Raw genomic sequence first — 20,060 nt, 5'->3', positions numbered from 1 at the left:
GACCTGCTCCTCCCTCCAGGCTGCAGGAGTGCCGTCAGGTGGTTGCGTATCCCTCCGCGACGTTAAAAGGTCCAGTGTTGAAAAACCCACGCAGATGGTTTCACGCGGCGTCCTCCTCTGCTCTCCCTGGGGGATGCTGCTTTTAATTAAACGGGAATCCCAGTAAATCCCAGTTGGGATGTATCTACCCATTCATGAAACTGACTGTATGTAAATGAGTAAACACTGCGGTTTGCCTTAGCCTCTGCCACAGAGAACGTCCTTAATGTCCAAACAGGACAACAGCAAACGTGCTTTTGCATGTTCGGATCTCCCAGTAAAAATCACCCCCTCCCAGATTTCTCAGAGGTTTTGCAATAAAATATTTTCCACGTGGCAAACACAACAGGTCCACATTGTCTTCCCTGTGTGATTGATCGTGATAATGGAGACAAGGAAATGCATCCGGGTGCACTGGGTCCTCCTGCAGAGGTAGACGTAGTCAACTGGGCTGGTTGGGGGTCGAGCCATACCTGGTGGTTGTCTCGCAACAACATCCTGGAGTGACTCATTCTGCACATATAACCTGTTGCATTACTTGATACATTAGAGGGGTTACCTAATGCTTAGGTAACCCCTCTAATGTAGACAAACTACAGGAACATCAGATTTCATGAGAGTTCCCTTTCCTGACTGCTGAGTCAAGAACAGGTGCTTTGAATGAAGGCTCCTCCAAATTGTTTTCATTATCAATAATCACTCAATTTTTAGAATTTGTTTCACTACGTAACGTGAGAAGGCGATGTGCTGTTACCAGCAACGCTAGGTAATCGCAGCTAATGGTTCGCATCTGATGAAGACTTATTCGTGCACCAGGGGTCTGTAGAAAACGGCTCGTACCCCGTCGCTGTGTGCAGGACAACATGGACTACACCCGCATCCACAACGCAGACGGTGAGTCACAAACTGTCAACGTCACGACTTCCAGAGCGCCAACCCCGACACCTACACGCAATCCCCCGTTCGCACTTCATATTCAATCAGTCAAGTTTTCAGGGCTTTTTCTTCCATCTATAACTTCCGCCCAACGTAAAGATGAAACACACATCGATCGCTGCCAGCCGGCCTTAATGTGACTGGACAGGTTGCTTAACAACCGGGTGACATTGCACATCAGCGCCAGGCAGGTGCCCTTTAGCAAAGCAGCAGATGCTGCGTTGCACCTCGAGGACACGGCCCTGGACCCTGCCCTTCAGAGGGAATCCAGCACCACTTACTGTGGAGATAATGGCAGTTTAAATGTACACACGAAAAACTGAAAGGGTCTTAATACTCGTTTCTTTCTATATGAGCCTGGAATCACAGTTAATGGACATAGAGGGAGGTGAAAAAGCAACTTTCTTTTTTTTTTTTAAGTCCTGCTGACAGGAAACTACTGAGCTGGCCTGGCTGGAGGTTGGCTGGTTCATTAGGGATTCTCTCTGCAGTGACATCAGAGAAAAGCAGCCACCTTTTGCAACCGTCTCAGGCTGGGGAGCTACAGAGAGATACATGGAGAGCCCGCGTGTGCGGGGGAGAGAGACTTGGGCCCTTTGTAGACGAGTGGATATTTTTATTTTTTTCGCTTGCAGCAGCCAAGACCACCTGGCACGATCCCCGTGTGTGTGCCAGTAACTCTGTTCTTTGATTTAAAATCCATATGCTCATTTACTTTTGTGCTAACGCCTTGCAGCTAATTGTTTTTGTGAATCCTTGTCTCCTCTCAGCATGCAGCGACTCTCTTTAGCAAAGGTTTGGTCCAACTAACCTGACACATTATAATGGATGAGTAGAGCTGTTGCTGATCAAAAAAATAATTAAGACCCTAAAAAACAAACTCCAGTGGGCGACAGCATCTACAAATGAACCACAACTGCTAAATCTAAAGTTGATAGAGAAATCTATGCCCATTTGTACCCTGTTACTGATGGACTTTGCAGTTCATTCATTGATTTCTACAACAGTGATAAATACAAGTGGATGGTTGGTTTTAAAGGGTAAAACAGCTTCACTTGCAGCATCAACTATTATATAATGAACTTTGCTTCAATTCAAACACACAGAATATTTATGTCACCGTCTTTGGAACACTGATTCATCCTTATGTCGGTTTTTACGTCCTCGTGACTGGAGCAGTTGCTGGGGATGCCTGGAGGAGAACAGATGATTTAGAGATTCTTTAGAGAACACTTCTGCCCTCCGGCACAATCAGAGCCTACGTATAAACGTGTGTGATCACCTGTCCAGGGTTCTTTTCTCCAGCGAAGGCTGACCCAGCACACTGACTGACAGAGGAAGCTCTCGTTTTGACTGTCATTGAGGTTACCTTCTGTAACCATCCGTTTTAGTCCATATCAGGTTAACAAGCCAACGCAAGGGTAAAGCTCATAGCAAATAAGGACAGGAAGGTGGTGCAGTAAGGCAAAAACACGAAGGACAACCGTTCAATCTTCAGAAAATTCCTTTCATTGGAGAAAAATAAAGTCTTTGGGCAGAACAGCCAAAGCGCCACGTGCTGCAAAGCAAAACAAGGCTCAACTTCCCAGCCTGCTTGTTTGAACACCAGGATTCTGTATCTCCGAGCCAACATTCAGCCTGTAGAACCATTCAAAGGTCCAAGATGATCTCCAACCGGCTGCTGCACAAATGTCCTCTTTAAGTGCCTAAAAGGTAACCACTCCTGTAGTGGTTGAAAGGGCTTCCAAACCGAGGGCGCCAAAACTGAGCACCTTGGGGAGGAAGGGTTTGAAACGAGAGGAATTAAAAAGTCATCCCTCCCCGACCCCAAACAAGATGGATGCACAGACCAAGCAGCAAGTCAGACAATCTGCAGTGGAGCTGCAGCATCTACCTGAGGAGGAGCAGCAAATTCCAGCTGCAAGGACCCAGCCCATCACACCGGATGACTGGGGTCAGGTCCTGACTGGGTGGGCCTTCTCTAACCCAAACAACGTCTCGGACGCTCAAACCCATCGTGAGGAATATGAGCACAACCACTGTGCAACTGCCTGCAGGAAACTTTCAGGGCTCAGACTTCATGAGCAACAACATCCTCAACTCAGAAGAAATGGTCAAGCCTGGTTTCTCAGAACTGAAGAGAACAGGCGGTTAGATGAAGACAACAGGGGGATTTATTCAGAATAAAGGGGATTTATTCAGGATTCAATAGAACTGAGGAGCTGCTGCCTTTTTAAAGAAGACTTTGAATTAACAGGTGGTGAGAGCAGCCTCAAACCTTTAAAGGAGCAGAAAAGAAACTACCTGGAAATTTGAATGTTTCAAGACAATCTGGATGGTTTCTAAAAGTTTCAACAATGCAGCGAGAGAAAAGTCAAGTAGACAGTCAGAAATGAAGCACTGCAGTCCTCAGTGTCTCAGGGTTTTACCTGCAAGGTTCCATCCACAGTGCGGTGAATTATTTAAACTGTGGCAGGTTTGTGGGCGTCTGTGGGGCATCTGAGCCCCCTGCAGAAAGCAGCTGGGTTCCCCAGCAGAGGAAAAAGAATCACGTGCATGTTAGCAGTCAAGGAGAAGCTGCGTGATGGAACAGTGTGGAAGGTGTCAGTCCAAGAGCAGAGGCAGTTTGTTCTGTCTCCCTGACAACAGGCTGGAGACTGAACAATGAAATTGTAGTATAAAATCTAAATACGCAATACACAAATTATTCAGAGTTAGAATGAGGAAGGTTTAAGAGCCTGGAAGCATCTATTGAACCGTGTTCTCTTAATTCCATCCGTTCAGAGGATCAGCGGCGTGGAATCTGCAGGCCTTTTCTCCACATCCTGTCAAAGATGCAGCACTTCTGGTGATGCAACAACCAGGGACACAATGCAATGAGAGGTCTGCTTAAATGCACATTGTTAGTCTGCACACTCAGGAAAAGTGACGAAATGACAGAAAAATATGAGTTAAAATATTTGCAACAGCAACATTTATTTAAAAAATGCAATAAGGACTGGCATAAAAACACACGCTACTAAAATCAGGGTCTATATTGTACAAATGGTTTTGAGTAAAAATGTGTTTTATTCTTAGAAAAAGTCATTGTGAGGTTAGACTGTATGTTTAGGATGCAGGGTCTCCAAGGAACCGTGCTAGAGAAAATTTAAAATATCATTAAAATGTCGCCTGTTCGAGGGCAAATGTTTGCACGCAGATGGCATTTCTTTGATCGCTCCATTGATGTTTGATGCTTTGATACAGCTTCTTTTCACGCCCTGTCTGCAGGTATTAAAACCGTCTGTGTTGTGTTTGCTGCCCGGAGAGATCAGCCTCTGGAGCACTGCTGGTATCACTAAAACTGAATTACATTTTCTGCAGGGGGAGCAACATCTGGGTGTTCTGGGGGTCGGGGGCAGATCAGTGCAGGCAGGTGAGTCCACAGAGATTTGTCCTGTCTGTCGCTATCAGCATAGCCAGTCAAATGATTAAATTCATCCACTCGAACAATAGCAATATTAGCCTGTACACAGAAAGGGATAGATAAATTGTGCACTAAGAAATACATTTTATTATGGAAACATATGGATATGAAGATTTCCAGGAGCGATGCGGAGTGAGTGGAGATGCTACTGTGCACAGGACACAGTGTTTATTCTCAGCTAACAAGCACACCGGCTGTATTCTAATCTGCGAGGAGTGCGATGTTAACACTTCATCAGGCACCAGAGACTCTGGCCTGGAAACACCACGTCCTAACATCTTGTCCTAACACCTCCTCATCATTTTTTTGGCCCACGAGCTCCTTTGTTCTCCATAGCAACGGAGAAGACGGTGATAAATATTTGGGAAGCATTGTTTCTCTGCAGAGGCACTAATTTAATTATCGTTTTTCTCGGCGTGATCTCCTTCGGTTCCCAATCAGAATTCCCGGTCCCATCCAGAGAAGTCCTCTTCTGCTTTGGTGTGATCGACAGGGAAACGGTCAAAGTTGATGTAGCAAGGGCCCTGGAAGAGGAGAGGGAAGGATAAAATGAAAACTGTGAATGCACACATTAAATCTCCTTCCCTTTGAGGGTGAGAAACTTTAACGAACGACGCACTTTAGATACGGTGACATATGGAAAGTACTGTTAAAATAATTCAGCAAATTTCCAGATGATTCTAAAACCCTCTCGCAGCTGCTGGATTTTGGACTTGCCTTGCGTATCAGTCGGACGGTGGGGGCGTCCAGCTGACTCATGCGCAGCTTGTGCCAGTTGATGCTGCTGAACCACCTGGGGTGAGAAGACGAGAGGGAAGAGACGTCAAATGTGCTGAGAGAAGCACCAAAACGCTCCGACAGCAGTGCTGCCACCGTCACCTGTGGTGTCGGACATCTTTGATTCCATTTTTGGTGTTTCCCAACCTCTGACCAGGCCGTGGTCTGCAGACAAACACACACACACACAGAAGTCAGACATTAGAGAACAGTAAAAAGTGGATGTCCTTCATATATGTTACACAAAAGGGCTTTTTTTTACCTGCATAGTTTGCTGATGATGGACTTGGACGCCTCACTCAGGTAAGGCGGATACTTGAGCACTCCGTCCAAAATCTTGGCATAAATTTTCTGAGGCTCTGAACTGGAAAATGGAGGGCTGAGAGGAAAGAAGACTAAAGTGACTGAGGGACACCTCAGCGATAAACCATCACCTTTATTCCGCAGACTGGTCAAATTAGTCACATTTCTTTGCTGCCATCTAGTGGTTTGATTGTATTTTTTATTTTTCTGTTTTGGGTTTTTTTTTTTTTTTATAATCGTTCATTTCAAATTTAAACCATTTGAATGAGCAGTTACCTTCCTGCCAACAACTCAAAGATCAGGATTCCGAGGGACCAAAAGTCAACTGCAAAGTCATGTCCCTGGTTCTTGATGATCTCTGGAGCCATGTACTCAGGAGTGCCCACGAATGAGTACGTTTTCTCCCCACGCACCATCTCTTTGGCAAACCCAAAGTCCACCTGCGCCATAAAAGCCAGGACTTTAGCGCTGGCACGCGACGGCTCGCGCTACCTCTAAATTAGGAAATAAAGTCAAAGGTCACCAGTTTAACGTAGCCCTTCACATCCAGCATCAGGTTCTCGGGCTTCAGGTCTCGGTACATGACGCTCTTCTTGTGCAGGTAAGCGAAGGCCTCCACCACACAGGCGGTGCAGAACACAGCTGTGGGCTCATCAAAGCGCCCTCTGAAAAAATTAAAGGACTTAAAGGTTGAAGCAGCCTTCCACTCGCCTTTTTCGCCGCATTTCATGTCTCGCATCTGTCAGATTCTCCCAGCTGCTGCGGTTTGAGTGTGAACACATAAATAATGAATGTGCAATTCTTCTTTCTCTCACACTTCTTTGAGTTTGGTCCAGATCTCCCCTCCACCGCAGAACTCCATGATCATGTAGACGTAACACGTGTCTTTAAATGTGGCGTGAAGCCTAAAGAGGACAGCAGAAACGATGAGTGTGTGTGTGTGTGTGTGTGTGTGTGTGTGTGTGTGTGTGTGTGTGCGTTTACTTATGTCAAAATTTGGGACATTTTTCAGAATACACACCAGTTGATTCTGGTCACCTTTGCAATTGGGGACAAAAATCACTGTCCCGATTTAGTTTTCATTCTTTTTGTATTCTACAAGCTCCAACAAGCATTTCTGTCGAATTTTGGGCGAAGTCCCAAAAAATTACACATTTCCGTTTTTTGAGTGTAAGTGTGTGTACCCCCCCACCACCACCCCCAACAAATCTGTGTGTAACCCCCTACTGGAAGTGTATCGAACTACACCATGCACATGTCCCCAATTTCACTATGAACTTTCGGATAAAAGTGTATCTCCTCTGCTCTTTAAACTTATAAGACCTAATCCTATAGATTGGGAAGATTTGCACTTCAGAAGCTTTGCAAAGTGAAAAAAGGGAATTTTGAATCTTTTGGCCGACGTTGCACCCTCAGAAGGTTGAGTGGGCCCGGTGCTCTCAACATGGGCTCAGCACCTCCTGCTAATAAATATATCTATCAAAAATATATGTCTATTTGGAAAAAACATATATACATTTCAGCCCACTTGCATTTGGGAAAAAAATGGATAAAGGTAAGATTATCTGGGTTCAATGAAGGCCTTACAACCATCTTTTGACTGACCTTTGCCCTTAAAAAGGCCTGCTGGTGCCCAAACAGTGATTGACAAACTGCATTTTTTTTAGCTTTAGGGATTTGCAAAATACATTAAAAAATTTCCATTTTATCAAAATACTTCATGATCACATTTTGGCTGAGCCAAATAATAATAATTACATACACTGCTCAAAAAATTAGAGGAACACTTTTTAATCAGAGTATCGCAACTTATCAGTCAAACTTCTGGGATATTGATCTGGTCAGTTAAGTAGCAGAGGGGGTTGTTAATCCTTTTCTGCTGCTTTGTTGTTAATGAAATCAACAACATGTGCATTAGAGGGGCAACAATGAGAAGGACCCCAAAACATGAATGGCTTTCCAGGTTGAGGCCACTGATACTTTTTTTCCCTCCTCATCTCTTTTGGCTGATTTTTTAGTGACTGACTTTCTACTGCTGTAGTTATTCATTTGGCTTGGATCAACATCTGTGTTGATAGTATGGTGCGGTACCTGGACGCTACAGAGGTTGCACAAGTAGTCCAACTCCTCCAGGATGGCACATCAATACGTGCCATTGCAAGAAGGTTTGCTGTATCTCCCAGCACAGTCTCAAGAGCATGGAGGAGTTTCTAGGAGACAGGTAGTTACTCCAGGAGAGCTGGACAGGGCCGTAGAAGGTCCTTAAATCGGTATCTGCTCCTTTGTGCAAGGAGGAACAGGATGAGCGCTGCCAGAGCCCTACAAAATGACCTCCAGCAGGCCACTGGTGTGAATGTTTCTGACCAAACAATCAGAAACAGGCTCCATGAGGGTGGCCTGAGGGCCCGACGTCTTGTAGTGGGTCCTGTGCTCACTGCCCGGCACCGTAGAGCTTGGCATTTGCCATAGACCACCAGAATTGGCAACTACGCCACTGGTGCCCTGTGCTCTTCACCGATGAGAGCAGGTTGAACCTGAGCACATGAGACAGACGTGAAAGGGTCTGGAGATGCCATGGAGACCATTATGCTGCCTGCAACATCATTCAGCATGACCGGTTTGGTGGTGGGTCAGTGATGGCCTGGGGAGGCATATCCCTGGAAGGATGCACCCCTACTGCTATTAGGTATCGGGATGAAATCCGTGGACCCATTGTCAGAACCTACGCTGCTGCAGTGGGACCTGGATTTCTCCTAGTCCACAACAATGCCCGACCTCGTGTGGCTAGAGTCTGCAGGCAGTTCCTGGAGGATGAAGGAATTGATACGATTGACTGGCCCCCACGTTCACCTGACCTAAACCCAATAGAACACCTCTGGGACATTATGTTTAGGTCCATCTGGCGCTGCCAGGTTTATCCTCAGACTGTCCAGGAGCTCAGTGATGCCCTGGTCCAGATCTGGGAGGAGATCGCCCAGGACACCATTCGTCGTCTCATTAGGAGCATGCTCCGATGTTGTCAGTCATGCGTACAAGCACGTGGGGGCCACACAAACTACTGAGAATCATTTTGAGTTGCTACAATGACATTTTGGCAAAATGGACCAGTCTGCTGCATCATTTTTTCACTTTCATTTTTGGGGTGTCTTTGATTTCCCCCCTCTATAGGTTGATCATTTTAATTTCTATCAAATTATGTGGCATCATTTTGTAACTAATACATCACCTACTTTTTATCAGGAAAGATATTCAAGATCATTTTCCCCCGTTTAGATTTGATAGATGATAAGATAAAAACTTTATTGATCCCACATCGGGGAAATTCACATGTTACAGAAGTAGCCCGTGGTGTACAGTACTAAAAGAAAGAAAAAAAACTCTTATGTACACACATACTGTATAGATATAGATATATAGATATATCTATATCTATATATATAGATATATATAGATATAGATATATCTATATATATATATACATACACACACACACATATACTGTATAGATATATATATATATATATATGTGGATATATATATATATCTATACAGTATATGTGTGTGTGTGTATGTGTGTACATAAGAGGTTTTTTTTCTTATATATATATATATATATATATATATATATATATATCACACACACAGTATTGCAATCCAGTACCTGATATCGCAAGTTGGCACATTCCACTTTCTGTGCCAAGCCTTAATCAACCCCCCACCCCCACCCCCGCCGTAACTTGGTTTGATCAAGTCTCGCGAAAGTGGAGGCACCGCTGGAGCAGTTGGGAGGAGTCAGCGCGACAAAGACAGGTAATTAAAGACCCTTTCATGCAAACTAAACACTTAAAAACCACATACTTTCGGGGTTTGTGGATAATGTGAGCACACAGAAAATCAGCGTTTACACCAACATCTTGAGCTAGTTCGTTATCGGTTGAGCTCGATTCGCGTGCAGCCGGTCAGTCCAGGTACCCACTTCATACCCGCGGTTAGGCCGTGCCATTTTCCCTACGTCAGCACTTGGTTATGTTTGTTAAATTGATTATAGACCATCCGCACGTTTGGCGAAGATCGTCACATAAAATCGACCAGGTTAGACAACTAGTTGCTATCGTTTTGTTAAAGTTGTTATGCAAATCTGAATCTTAATGTGTCGCGTACTCAACCGGAAGTGAGCGAAGCAAGGCCCTTTAAAGGCCCTTTTAATTACGTGGTTCAGAGATATGCGTTGAGCATGCAAAACACAAAATAGTTAAATAAATTAGATGCTTTATCACACTTGGATTATGTCTAATGAGCACAGTAGAGGCATTTCATACATTTATTATGCATTTTATTTATGTATTTTAAATTAATTTAATTTGTTACAGTATGAACTTTGACAACTGTACCCCGTTTATATAACTTTGGATATTACATCCATATCTAAATCCATTTCTTAGTCCGAGTTTGCATTTGGTCATACATAAAGTAAATAGAATTTTGTGAACAGTTTTTGGAATACCACTTTGGTGAGCTAAGGTTGTGCAAAAAAACTTATTTTGTGAACAGATTTAACAATGGCTGATGGTGGCTCCAATTTAAAGAATCCTTCCAGGAGGAAGCCGCGGCTGAATCCACAACATGATGCAGAAAAGCATATACAATGTAAAACTGACAAGGCAGTTCTTAGGGAGGTATTTGTCAGCTCTTCCAAAGGTGATGGAGATTCAGAATGGCCATGGCGCAAACAGGTATGATAACCTTTAACCCATTGTCTAGTTTATAATAGTGAAAAAATGCAGAAAGTTGCAATTAATGTTCCATAGACAAGTGATGTGCACATTATAATGCACCATTCTTCTAATATGTAGACCTTTGAAGTATGAGTTCATCTTACCTATTCCTAGATATTCAAAATTCGACCATACAAAACTGATTAAAATGGCAAAGGATTTGTGGCAGCTGTATTTTTCAGGTCTATTTCTGTGTGGAACTGCAGGTTCACTCTTGCCCTGTGACCACTCCATCATTGGATGAGGACGTGGACAGCAGCCATCAGTCGCTGCTTCCTTCTGAATGTGTAGAGCCTTCGCCCTACAATGGCAACACAGTAAGTAACTTTGCATCTAAATGCATGTAGCTGGTAACTATTGATCATATCTGATCATTTAGTCTTGTGTTTATGCTTTATGCTGAGGTCACCACCTGATCAGTGGACATATGAGAGCACACTGTAAATCCAGATGGCTTCTCTCATCTCTAGTTAGTGCTACCATGTCTCTGAGGGTGTCTCGGATAATGTGGGTGTGTTTGCTCATAGCAACATCCTTATAATAGACCTCAACCGGTAGACAACTGCATCTAAACACGCAAGTGTCCCCACTTTGGCTCAACGAGAAAGTGTGTTTTAAGTGTCCCTAGTTGTCGGATAGGTTTGTGTATTCGTGGGAGATGGGTCCGAATACAGGAGTGTCCCCACTTTGGCTCAGCTAGAAAGTGTGTTTTAAGTGTCCCTAGTTGTCGGATACGTTGGTGTATTGGTGGGGGATGGGTCCAAATACAGGAGTGTCCCCACTTTGGCTCAACTAGAAAGTGTGTGTGTGTAAGTGTCCCCATTAGTAGGATAGCCGTAGGTGTTGGTGTCTAAGCAGCTTTATCTTGAGAAGAACATGTCAGCCATCATTTATATTGGTTTCACAAACATTGTATTTATCCCTTTCTACAACTGCAGGTTCACTCTTGCCCTGTGACCACTCCATCATTGGATGAGGACATGGACAGCAGCCATCAGTCGCTGCTTCCTTCTGAATGTGTAGAGCCTTCGCCCTACAATGGCAACACAGTAAGTAACTTTGCATCTAAATGCATGTAGCTGGTAACTATTGATCATATCTGATCATTTAGTCTTGTGTTTATGCTTTATGCTGAGGTCACCACCTGATCAGTGGACATATGAGAGCACACTGTAAATCCAGATGGCTTCTCTCATCTCTAGTTAGTGCTACCATGTCTCTGAGGGTGTCTCAGATAATATGGGTGTATTTGCTCAGAGCAACATCCTTATAATAGACCTCAACAGCTTGACAACTGCATCTAAACACGCAAGTGTCCCCACTTTGGTTCAACGAGAAAGTGTGTGTGTGTGTAAGTGTCCCCATTAGTAGGATAGCCGTAGGTGTTGGTGTCTAAGCAGCTTTATCTTGAGAAGAACATGTCAGCCATCATTAATATTGGTTTCACAAACATTGTATTAATCCCTTTCTACAACTGCAGGTTCACTCTTGCCCTGTGACCACTCCATCATTGGATGAGGACGTGGACAGCAGCCATCATTCGCTGCTTCCTTCTGAATGTGTAGAGCCTTCGCCCTACAATGGCAACACAGTAAGTAACTTTGCATCTAAATGCATGTAGTTGGTAACTATTGATCATATCTGATCATTTAGTCTTGTGTTTAAGCTTTATGCTGAGGTCACCACCTGATCAGTGGACATATGAGAGCACACTGTAAATCCAGATGGCTTCTCTCATCTCTAGTTAGTGCTACCATGTCTCTGAGGGTGTCTCAGATAATATGGGTGTGTTTGCTCATAGCAACATCCTTATAATAGACCTCAACAGGTTGACAACTGCATCTAAACACGCAAGTGTCCCCACTTTGGCTCAACGAGAAAGTGTGTTTTAAGTGTCCCTAGTTGTCGGATAGGTTTGTGTATTCGTGGGAGATGGGTCCAAATACAGGAGTGTCCCCACTTTGGCTCAGCTAGAAAGTGTGTTTTAAGTGTCCCTAGTTGTCGGATACGTTGGTGTATTGGTGGGGGATGGGTCCAAATACAGGAGTGTCCCCACTTTGGCTCAACTAAAAAGTGTGTGTGTGTAAGTGTCCCCATTAGTAGGATAGCCGTAGGTGTTGGTGTCTAAGCAGCTTTATCTTGAGAAGAACATGTCAGCCATCATTAATATTGGTTTCACAAACATTGTATTTATCCCTTTCTACAACTGCAGGTTCACTCTTGCCCTGTGACCACTCCATCATTGGATGAGGACGTGGACAGCAGCCATCAGTCGCTGCTTCCTTCTGAATGTGTAGAGCCTTCGCCCTACAATGGCAACACAGTAAGTAACTTTGCATCTAAATGCATGTAGCTGGTAACTATTGATCATATCTGATCATTTAGACTTGTGTTTATGCTTTATGCTGAGGTCACCACCTGATCAGTGGACATATGAGAGCACACTGTAAATCCAGATGGCTTCTCTCATCTCTAGTTAGTGCTACCATGTCTCTGAGGGTGTCTCAGATAATATGGGTGTATTTGCTCATAGCAACATCCTTATAATAGACCTCAACAGGTTGACAACTGCATCTAAACACGCAAGTGTCCCCACTTTGGTTCAACTAGAAAGTGTGTGTGTGTAAGTGTCCCCATTAGTAGGATAGCCGTAGGTGTTGGTGTCTAAGCAGCTTTAACTTGAGAAGAACATGTCAGCCATCATTAATATTGGTTTCACAAACATTGTATTTATCCCTTTCTACAACTGCAGGTTCACTCTTGCCCTGTGACCACTCCATCATTGGATGAGGACGTGGACAGCAGCCATCAGTCGCTGCTTCCTTCTGAATGTGTAGAGCCTTCGCCCTACAATGGCAACACAGTAAGTTTTCTTCATGGTTTTCCTGTAGGATTAACCATAATGATGTAACTACTACTTGAAATGAGATTAAATTAGCATAATTTATTTGTTCAATCTTTTCCATTAGTCATTAAAGTGTAGCACCTTAAACTCGGGGAAAAAACAAACTCAAATTGAAAGGCGACGTGCCTTTCTTTTGCACCAGCGTGCGCTGCTTGATCAACGGCTAGAAGAGTTGGATAATGTGAGTATCATCTAGGTATTTGTATGGCCTCTCTCTTCATTTTTACTTCATATGTTTCAATACAACCTTTTAAAAACTTTTCATTTGTCGTACAAAAAGATATTGAAACTGGTCATTTAAGATCATTTTAATTTTATGTGCATTTTTCTTTTGAATTACTTTAATTGTGGTATATGATTTATAACATTGTTTGTATGTTTTTCAATTACCAGGTTTCAGCTTCTACCATCTACTGCCAAATTCTCAAAAATGTGAATTTCATGGATTCGTGCAGTAACTCATGAGTTTAACCCAAAACTAAAATCTGGACAAAGTCAGGTGGTTTTCTTCATCTCTCACTGTGTAGGGGAAAATTATTTATTGGCCCTATTTAATGAAGGGAATCAAGGAGTCAATCTGAATGTGTTAATCAGTTCTGCAGTTTCAATTCAAATTGCAGTAAAAAAAAAAAAATACTGCATTACAAAGTCTCAATTGATTTGAATTGTTTAAACTCTAGTATTTTACTGCCTGAATCATGCTGATTTGTCTACATTGGCATTATTGTATGGCATCATGTATAATCAAATGTGGAAAATAATTGATTATTTTTATTATTTCTTTTAGTCCAAAGAAGATACTTCGGCTGAATCGATGGATGAAAGTAGTGATACTGACTACAGTGATGCTGATTACATCCGTGACTCTACTGGAACTGGCTCTGATGACAGTACATTTCTGTCCTCCGAAAACAAACTACGGACTTTACGATTGCTTCAATTAATGCCAGTTGATAATAGTTCAAAAAAAGAAAGCAGCTCAGCTCTCAGCCAAAACAAAGACTGTAGCACTGAAGAAGACAACACAGGAAGGAAGTATAGACCAACAGGGAAAAGGACAATCAGCCAAAAGAGAAAGAGGAACACATCACTCCATCATAAGAAAGTCAATTCATCAATTAGCCCAGAGACAGCAGAACCTTCAATTCAAATAATGTGTACCTCAAATGATGAAGATCATCATGTGGAATTCGGAATTGGGGGAGGTACCAATATATACATTCATACCTACCATACATACGTTACATAAATGTCAACTTTCCTGAAGACTCCAGGAGCAGCAGGACATAATTCAGAGCTGGAGAGTCTGTAATTGTTTTGAAATCATTTTGCAAGTGTTGATTTTGTTATGAAAAGCCCAATGTTGTTATTACCTGTGTTCTGATCCACATGCAGGTCATGTGGATCCCCTTTTCTTTTTTGGAGCACTTTACAATTACAACTATCGTTCTCTTTTGTGTTGCTTCAGTGAGCATTAAACTGATTTCAGGAAGCTCTGGCCCTGCGTTGACATGAATCTCTGTAGTGGTCATTTGCCATAAACAAAAAGTCCAATTCAAACTTGACTATCATAATTAACTGACTTGAAAGAAATAAGACCCCAAAGATAACTTATATTAGGAAATGTGTATAATCAATGTCCCCAAAGGTTTGTCCCTGATTGTCCCCAAACTGCTGTTAAAAATCAGACTGCGGAAAAAAGGCTTTAAAAAATCAAATCAAACGATTTTCGTATTAAGGATTTTTTTCTGAATCCGAAAATGGTCGCACCTTCTCTCTAAACCATTCAGAAAGTTGGGTTCGGAAAGGTGGGGTGTTCGTTCATCCGCTCCCAATTGTCGTCTAAGTAGGTACGTGTGTGTGTGTGTGTGTGATGTCAACAGCTGGCATATCTGTGGCCGTGGATACCTCACAATGAAGTCACACTGGATGGCTTTGAGGACCTTCTTCTCAAACAGCATGTGCTCCTCCTGTCTCTTGGCAACAATGTGCTTCTTGCTGACTCGCTTCATGGCGTAATACATCCCATGATTCACTGTGGTCATCTTGGAATGATGAGAAAATAGCGTCAAAGGCATAACTCTGACGTGCGCAAGTCAACGACCATGGTTCAGAATGAGGCATCTTTAAATTTAGATTTTTAAAGCGCATAACCCGCCCACCAGTTCAACGCGACCAAACCCTCCGACTCCCAGTGTGACAGGATCCCCCTGATAGCGGCCCTCCTGGTACAGCACAGGAACCAGATCCTTAAACCTCAGGGTGGAACTGGGACTATCGGAGAGACAGAACTATCAGCTCATTTAGCTTTTACATTAGCATGCTTTAAAGGTCGTCTCCTGACTCACAGAACATCAGAGTCACTGACCTGGACTTGGGCGGAGCCTGAGCCTCCTGTAGCACTTTGGAGCTGGGAGCAAACAGACAAAAGCTTATGTGAGCTCTCCTGAAGAGAAGGCTCCAAAGTTTACCTTTGTAGAACTTACTCATCAAAAACCTCCAAGTGTTCTACGGGAATCGTCTCTTCAAACACTCTATAAGGAAAGAAGGCTGCTGTTACTGCGGCCGTTTGTTCTCGTGGATGAATTTAATCATTTGAGAGGAAACACAGGAAAGAATACGCTCAAACTCACTCCTTGTCAATGCTGAGGCAGGTAACGGGGCCGTCCGCGGAGCAGGTGGCGGTTCTCAAGACTTCCCTGCATGGTTGAAAATGAAAAATAACTATCTTAAATGTTCCACTAAAAAAACACGTTACACATGTCGAACCAGGGAATAACGGTCTGCCAACACCTCCGTGAGGACAGCAGCGATATGAGACAGCGTTTCATGAACAGCTGCCCTCATGTGGCTCCTGTCATGAGCTGGGAGATGAAATCACAGCCGGTCGCCGTGGAGACGAGCCGCATAGAGAAACCAAACCGTTAAATGTTAGCGTGGATTTAAATGGATTCGCGATTGCGAGTTTGGACCGTGAAGCTGTAATTTTAGGACGACCCGAGACGAGACCCGGCGCACAACCTCCCGGCGGTTGTCCTCAGGCCAGGGTTCTGTTGCCATGGTTACCGTATAAGGGCCTGCTCCCCGAAATGTTCCCCTTTTCCCATCCTGCGGATCTGCTTCTGATGCCCGTTGACGTTCTTAGTCACCAGAACCTAAAGAAAAATGCAAAGAAGAGGAAGAAATGTCCATCCTGAATAATGTGTAATCATAATTAAACTAACATTACCTCTCCTTTCAGGATGATGTAGAACGTGTTTGCCTCTGCTCCTTCTCGAACGATGACATCTTTGTCCTGGTATTTCACCTGAAGGGGACAATAAATGGGACACATTGCTGTTTTTATGTGCTAAACTTTACAACGCAAACTGAGTCCAATTGCAACTTGTATGAGGACATACCTCTTCCATTGAGTCAATGATTTTGGACAACTGGACGTCGTTCAGGTCCTTCAGAGTTCGAGACCTGTGAAACCAAAGGCGTCAAGCTGAGTTGCAAACTGTCCTCAGCTGATGGGAGGAACCATTTGAGAGGGAACGTCAACCCACATCTTGAGGAAGCCCATGAGCTGCTCACGCCTCTTCTTGGACTTGTTGGTGATGATGGTCCTGTAGGTCTGTCGCTCCATGCACCACAGGCGCACAGCTGTCTTTGCTGCAGCAGAGAGGGAACAGACATGAACCACCACTGTTGTGCTTCTAACGGGGTCATTTTACAATGTTTGACGCTGACCTGTAACCGTTGCTGTCCGTTTGCAGTTGTAGAGGATGGCCAACTCCCCAAACACGTCCCCCGTGGTCAGGGTGCGGAGGTCCCGTCCAGCCTGGGTGACCCGGAGCTCACCACCTAAGCAGAGGGAAGCCTGTTTAAGTATTCCCTCCCATCAGCTGCAGTCCGCCGGACCTGAGGCGTGACCTCACCAGCAACGATGTACATGCTGTCTCCTTCTGTGCCCTCTTTGATGACGTGGTCACCCGGTTTGAAGCTGGAGACCGCTAAGAGCTCCACCATCATGGCCGTTTGCTCGTCATCGAGGCGGCTCAGGAAGTCATTTTTCTGGATGGCTTTCACGATCAGGTTCGCCTCGCTGGTGAGGGGAGGTCAAAAGGTCAACTTGTGTTCACCCCCAGCAGGCCCCTCATGCAGCGTTACTGTGCAGGAGTGGCTTCGCAATCACGGCTAAATGAGCAGCAGCAATAATTACAGACCTGGAATTTTTCTTGACCCCGGCGCGAGTAATCTCCACCGTCTCGTGGATGGGCTCGGTGGCGATGACAGCCGCACGGCTCTTCCTGACCTCGGGGTCAGCCTCATTAACGGGCTGAGAAGGGAAATCTGAAAGACAAGAAAAGCATATTTAGGGAAAACTCCTGAAAATGCCAGGAACAGCATGATGTTAGTGCAGGACACTCACCCAGGTCATGATACTGACTCTGCAGGTTCTGCAACAGCTTCTCCTTCTCCTGCAATCTCTTTTCTGTAAAGGATTTTTTTAACGTCAAACACGTTATAGAAATGTATAGCAAACACATTACACATGTCGACTGATTCTGGTATAATAATCTGACCTTATGAGTAACGAGCCTATTTATCCGTCCTTCCTTTAAAAAGGTCTGAACTTAATCCTTATTTGCTGCTTATTATTCTACTGAAGTCACATCTGTGCTGGTTCAGTTATGCTTCATGCATGTGCTGCAGGGTTCTGGTCACATCTGTCATGTTATGGATCATTATGGCATGATTTCTGGGAATGGGACCCTCATAAATGTGATCCTTAACTACGTCTTACTGCTGTGTCGACTGCTGCTTAACGTCTTTGGATGCAGCTGCACTCACCCAGGTCTTTGTTCTGCCTCTGCAGCTCCTTGTTGATCAGGCACTGCTTCTCCAGCTGCTGTTTCAGCTCTTCTATTTGCTTCTCCATGACTACCGGGGAGGGAAAAGCGGATTAAATCACCAAACATGGTGGCGAGCAACACTCCCGCGGCACAATCGATGATCGTAGATGTTGGCCCGGTTGAACACAAACACGAGATAGAGCAGAGGGATTTCCACTGTGTGCAGCTACGCCGTGGCCTTTCTCACAAGGCCCAGAACTCAGCTGCGGCGGCTGCACACAGCGAGACCCTTGTTGAATAATGCACACTGATGATGGATAGACAACAGGGTGCTCTCACAATCCTGCCAACACCCAGACTTTGGCTGAAGATCCATTAATGTCAACCCCTCCAAGAACCTGCATTAACACAAACTATTCTAAGAGGTGAGTTTGCAGTCTGTGTATTTCTTTGTTCTCCACATGTGCTCATGCAACAATGTTAGCCATAAGCGTGCAATTTAGTGGTGAAGACTGAAACCAGAGCCACCTGAGAGCTGGTGTTCATGATCTTTCCAAAAGGCCTGATAGTGAGGTGTCCCTCTCACTGACGGGTCAAACGGTTCCGTCCCCGCCTGCACAAGGCCACACTCTCCACACAAATGGTCCTCACAGGTAAATAAACCCTGAGTCACATACGCTCTCTGTGTTCATCACATGACCTTACTCGCTGCGGCCCCACCCTGAACATTGGACGGAGGACCATAAAGTCACCGAGCAATAGACCAACAAAGTGCGAGTGGCCAACGCGAACTCCTTGAATCAAGGAAGGTCAAGGAACGCTTGTCTGACGCAAGTCTGGGTGGGGGGTGATGTGCTTTTCCGGGCTGGAGGGTTAGACCGGCCAGCCCCGGCCTGTGTTGCAGGAAATCTGATGCAGCGGGTTCATTAAAGTTTTACAGAGAACACAATGGCGACAGGACACGCACCAGGCGCTGTTGCGCCACGCTGGGACGTCAGATTTGCCTCGGGTTTTTTATTATCCTGTCACGCTCACACATGCAGCTCCGCACAAACACAGTTAGACAGCTTTCCAGGAAAGAGAAATGGGCAGATGGAGCCGATAACCTTTGGTTGCTGGTCCTTATAATAAAGGAGAAGGAGGGTTTATTTATCTCAAAGCCTCAGGGCTCAAACATTGGACCCATAACAAGTTTCCGGCTGGTTTATGACATGAATTCTAGGAAAGACTTGTGACCTTTGGAATCTAATCATGTTTCTTGGAGGAAAAGCATGGCTACACCTGTGAGCCAGGAATACTGTACCTTGTATCAATAATTCATGGACATGTGCAGCACATGTACAGTTTGCAAGGACTTTCCTTGAACCTTGTGTTGACACATGCACGACGAGCTCTCCTTACATGATGTCACTCACCTGCAGCCTTGGTGGGGATCAAGAGAAGAGGTCAAGATCTTTGCGGACTACAAAGGCCGCATGAATCACAGGAGTCAAATCTGCACACCGGGTCCACGTTCTGACTGCGGGTTGACTGTCCTCTGCGCATCCACACAGTAAACACACCTGAGCACATCCAAGCGCGCAGTCTCCAACCTCTCTTGCATTACTTCTGCCTGCTCACTTTTCCCAGCCTACATTGCTCCGTCTGCTCGGCAGCGTCTCACTATTTTTACTCCTCTCTCCCACTCTTTCCTATCTGTCAATCTCAGCTCTGGTGTTGAATCATTAACAACAACCTGAGGCTCCACCCATCACACCAGGTAGAGGAAGAGGAAGAGGAGGAGGATGGAGGTGGGGGGTATCTTTTTTTTGTGTAGTCTGTATCTGGCCATTATTGTTGATTTTAATAGGATTTATTTTATTTTGGGGGGGTGGGGGAGGGTTTGCTTTGCTTCTAATCACGTGGGAAGCAAGCGCTGTCTTCCTCTGAAACAGGTGAAAAGCTCAGTATTTCAGAGGACTGTTTCTTCTCATTGTGATCATTATTCTGCTTCTTTTCCCTCCGAGAGTCACATTCACGTC

The 20,060-nt window shown here is 44.6% G+C and overlaps 1 protein-coding gene and 1 long non-coding RNA gene across 3 annotated transcripts; one reads left to right on the top strand and one right to left on the bottom strand.

The window, feature by feature from the left end:
• Positions 1-3,920: 3,920 nt before the first annotated feature.
• Positions 3,921-19,781, bottom strand: prkg3 (protein kinase cGMP-dependent 3). The gene is made up of 22 exons (XM_029849952.1): positions 19,455-19,781; positions 18,038-18,127; positions 17,616-17,678; positions 17,410-17,536; positions 17,122-17,288; positions 16,934-17,047; positions 16,750-16,855; positions 16,603-16,666; positions 16,431-16,508; positions 16,268-16,356; positions 15,835-15,900; positions 15,688-15,735; positions 15,570-15,611; positions 15,364-15,475; positions 15,110-15,246; positions 6,337-6,426; positions 6,045-6,186; positions 5,798-5,961; positions 5,481-5,597; positions 5,321-5,383; positions 5,159-5,234; positions 3,921-4,965 (listed from the first exon to the last, which is right to left on the bottom strand). The coding sequence occupies exons 2-22, from the start codon at positions 18,123-18,125 to the stop codon at positions 4,879-4,881; spliced, it is 2,040 nt and encodes a 679-aa protein (XP_029705812.1). The 5' UTR covers positions 18,126-18,127; positions 19,455-19,781; the 3' UTR covers positions 3,921-4,878.
• Positions 9,176-14,713, top strand: LOC115253057 (uncharacterized). Of its 2 annotated transcripts, none has more exons than XR_003891383.1 (6): positions 9,176-9,331; positions 10,073-10,254; positions 10,466-10,613; positions 13,266-13,382; positions 13,595-13,700; positions 13,989-14,713. It is a non-coding gene; the product is annotated as an uncharacterized lncRNA (long non-coding RNA). The 2 variants fall into 2 exon arrangements; XR_003891384.1 differs by having other exon boundaries at positions 9,176-9,613.
• Positions 19,782-20,060: the final 279 nt, after the last annotated feature.

Source organism: Takifugu rubripes, chromosome 16 (assembly GCF_901000725.2).
Source record: "Takifugu rubripes chromosome 16, fTakRub1.2, whole genome shotgun sequence".
Lineage (NCBI taxonomy): Eukaryota > Metazoa > Chordata > Actinopteri > Tetraodontiformes > Tetraodontidae > Takifugu > Takifugu rubripes.
Note: the sequence above shows the minus strand (reverse complement) of the source record. Positions and strands in the feature narration are given on the sequence as shown.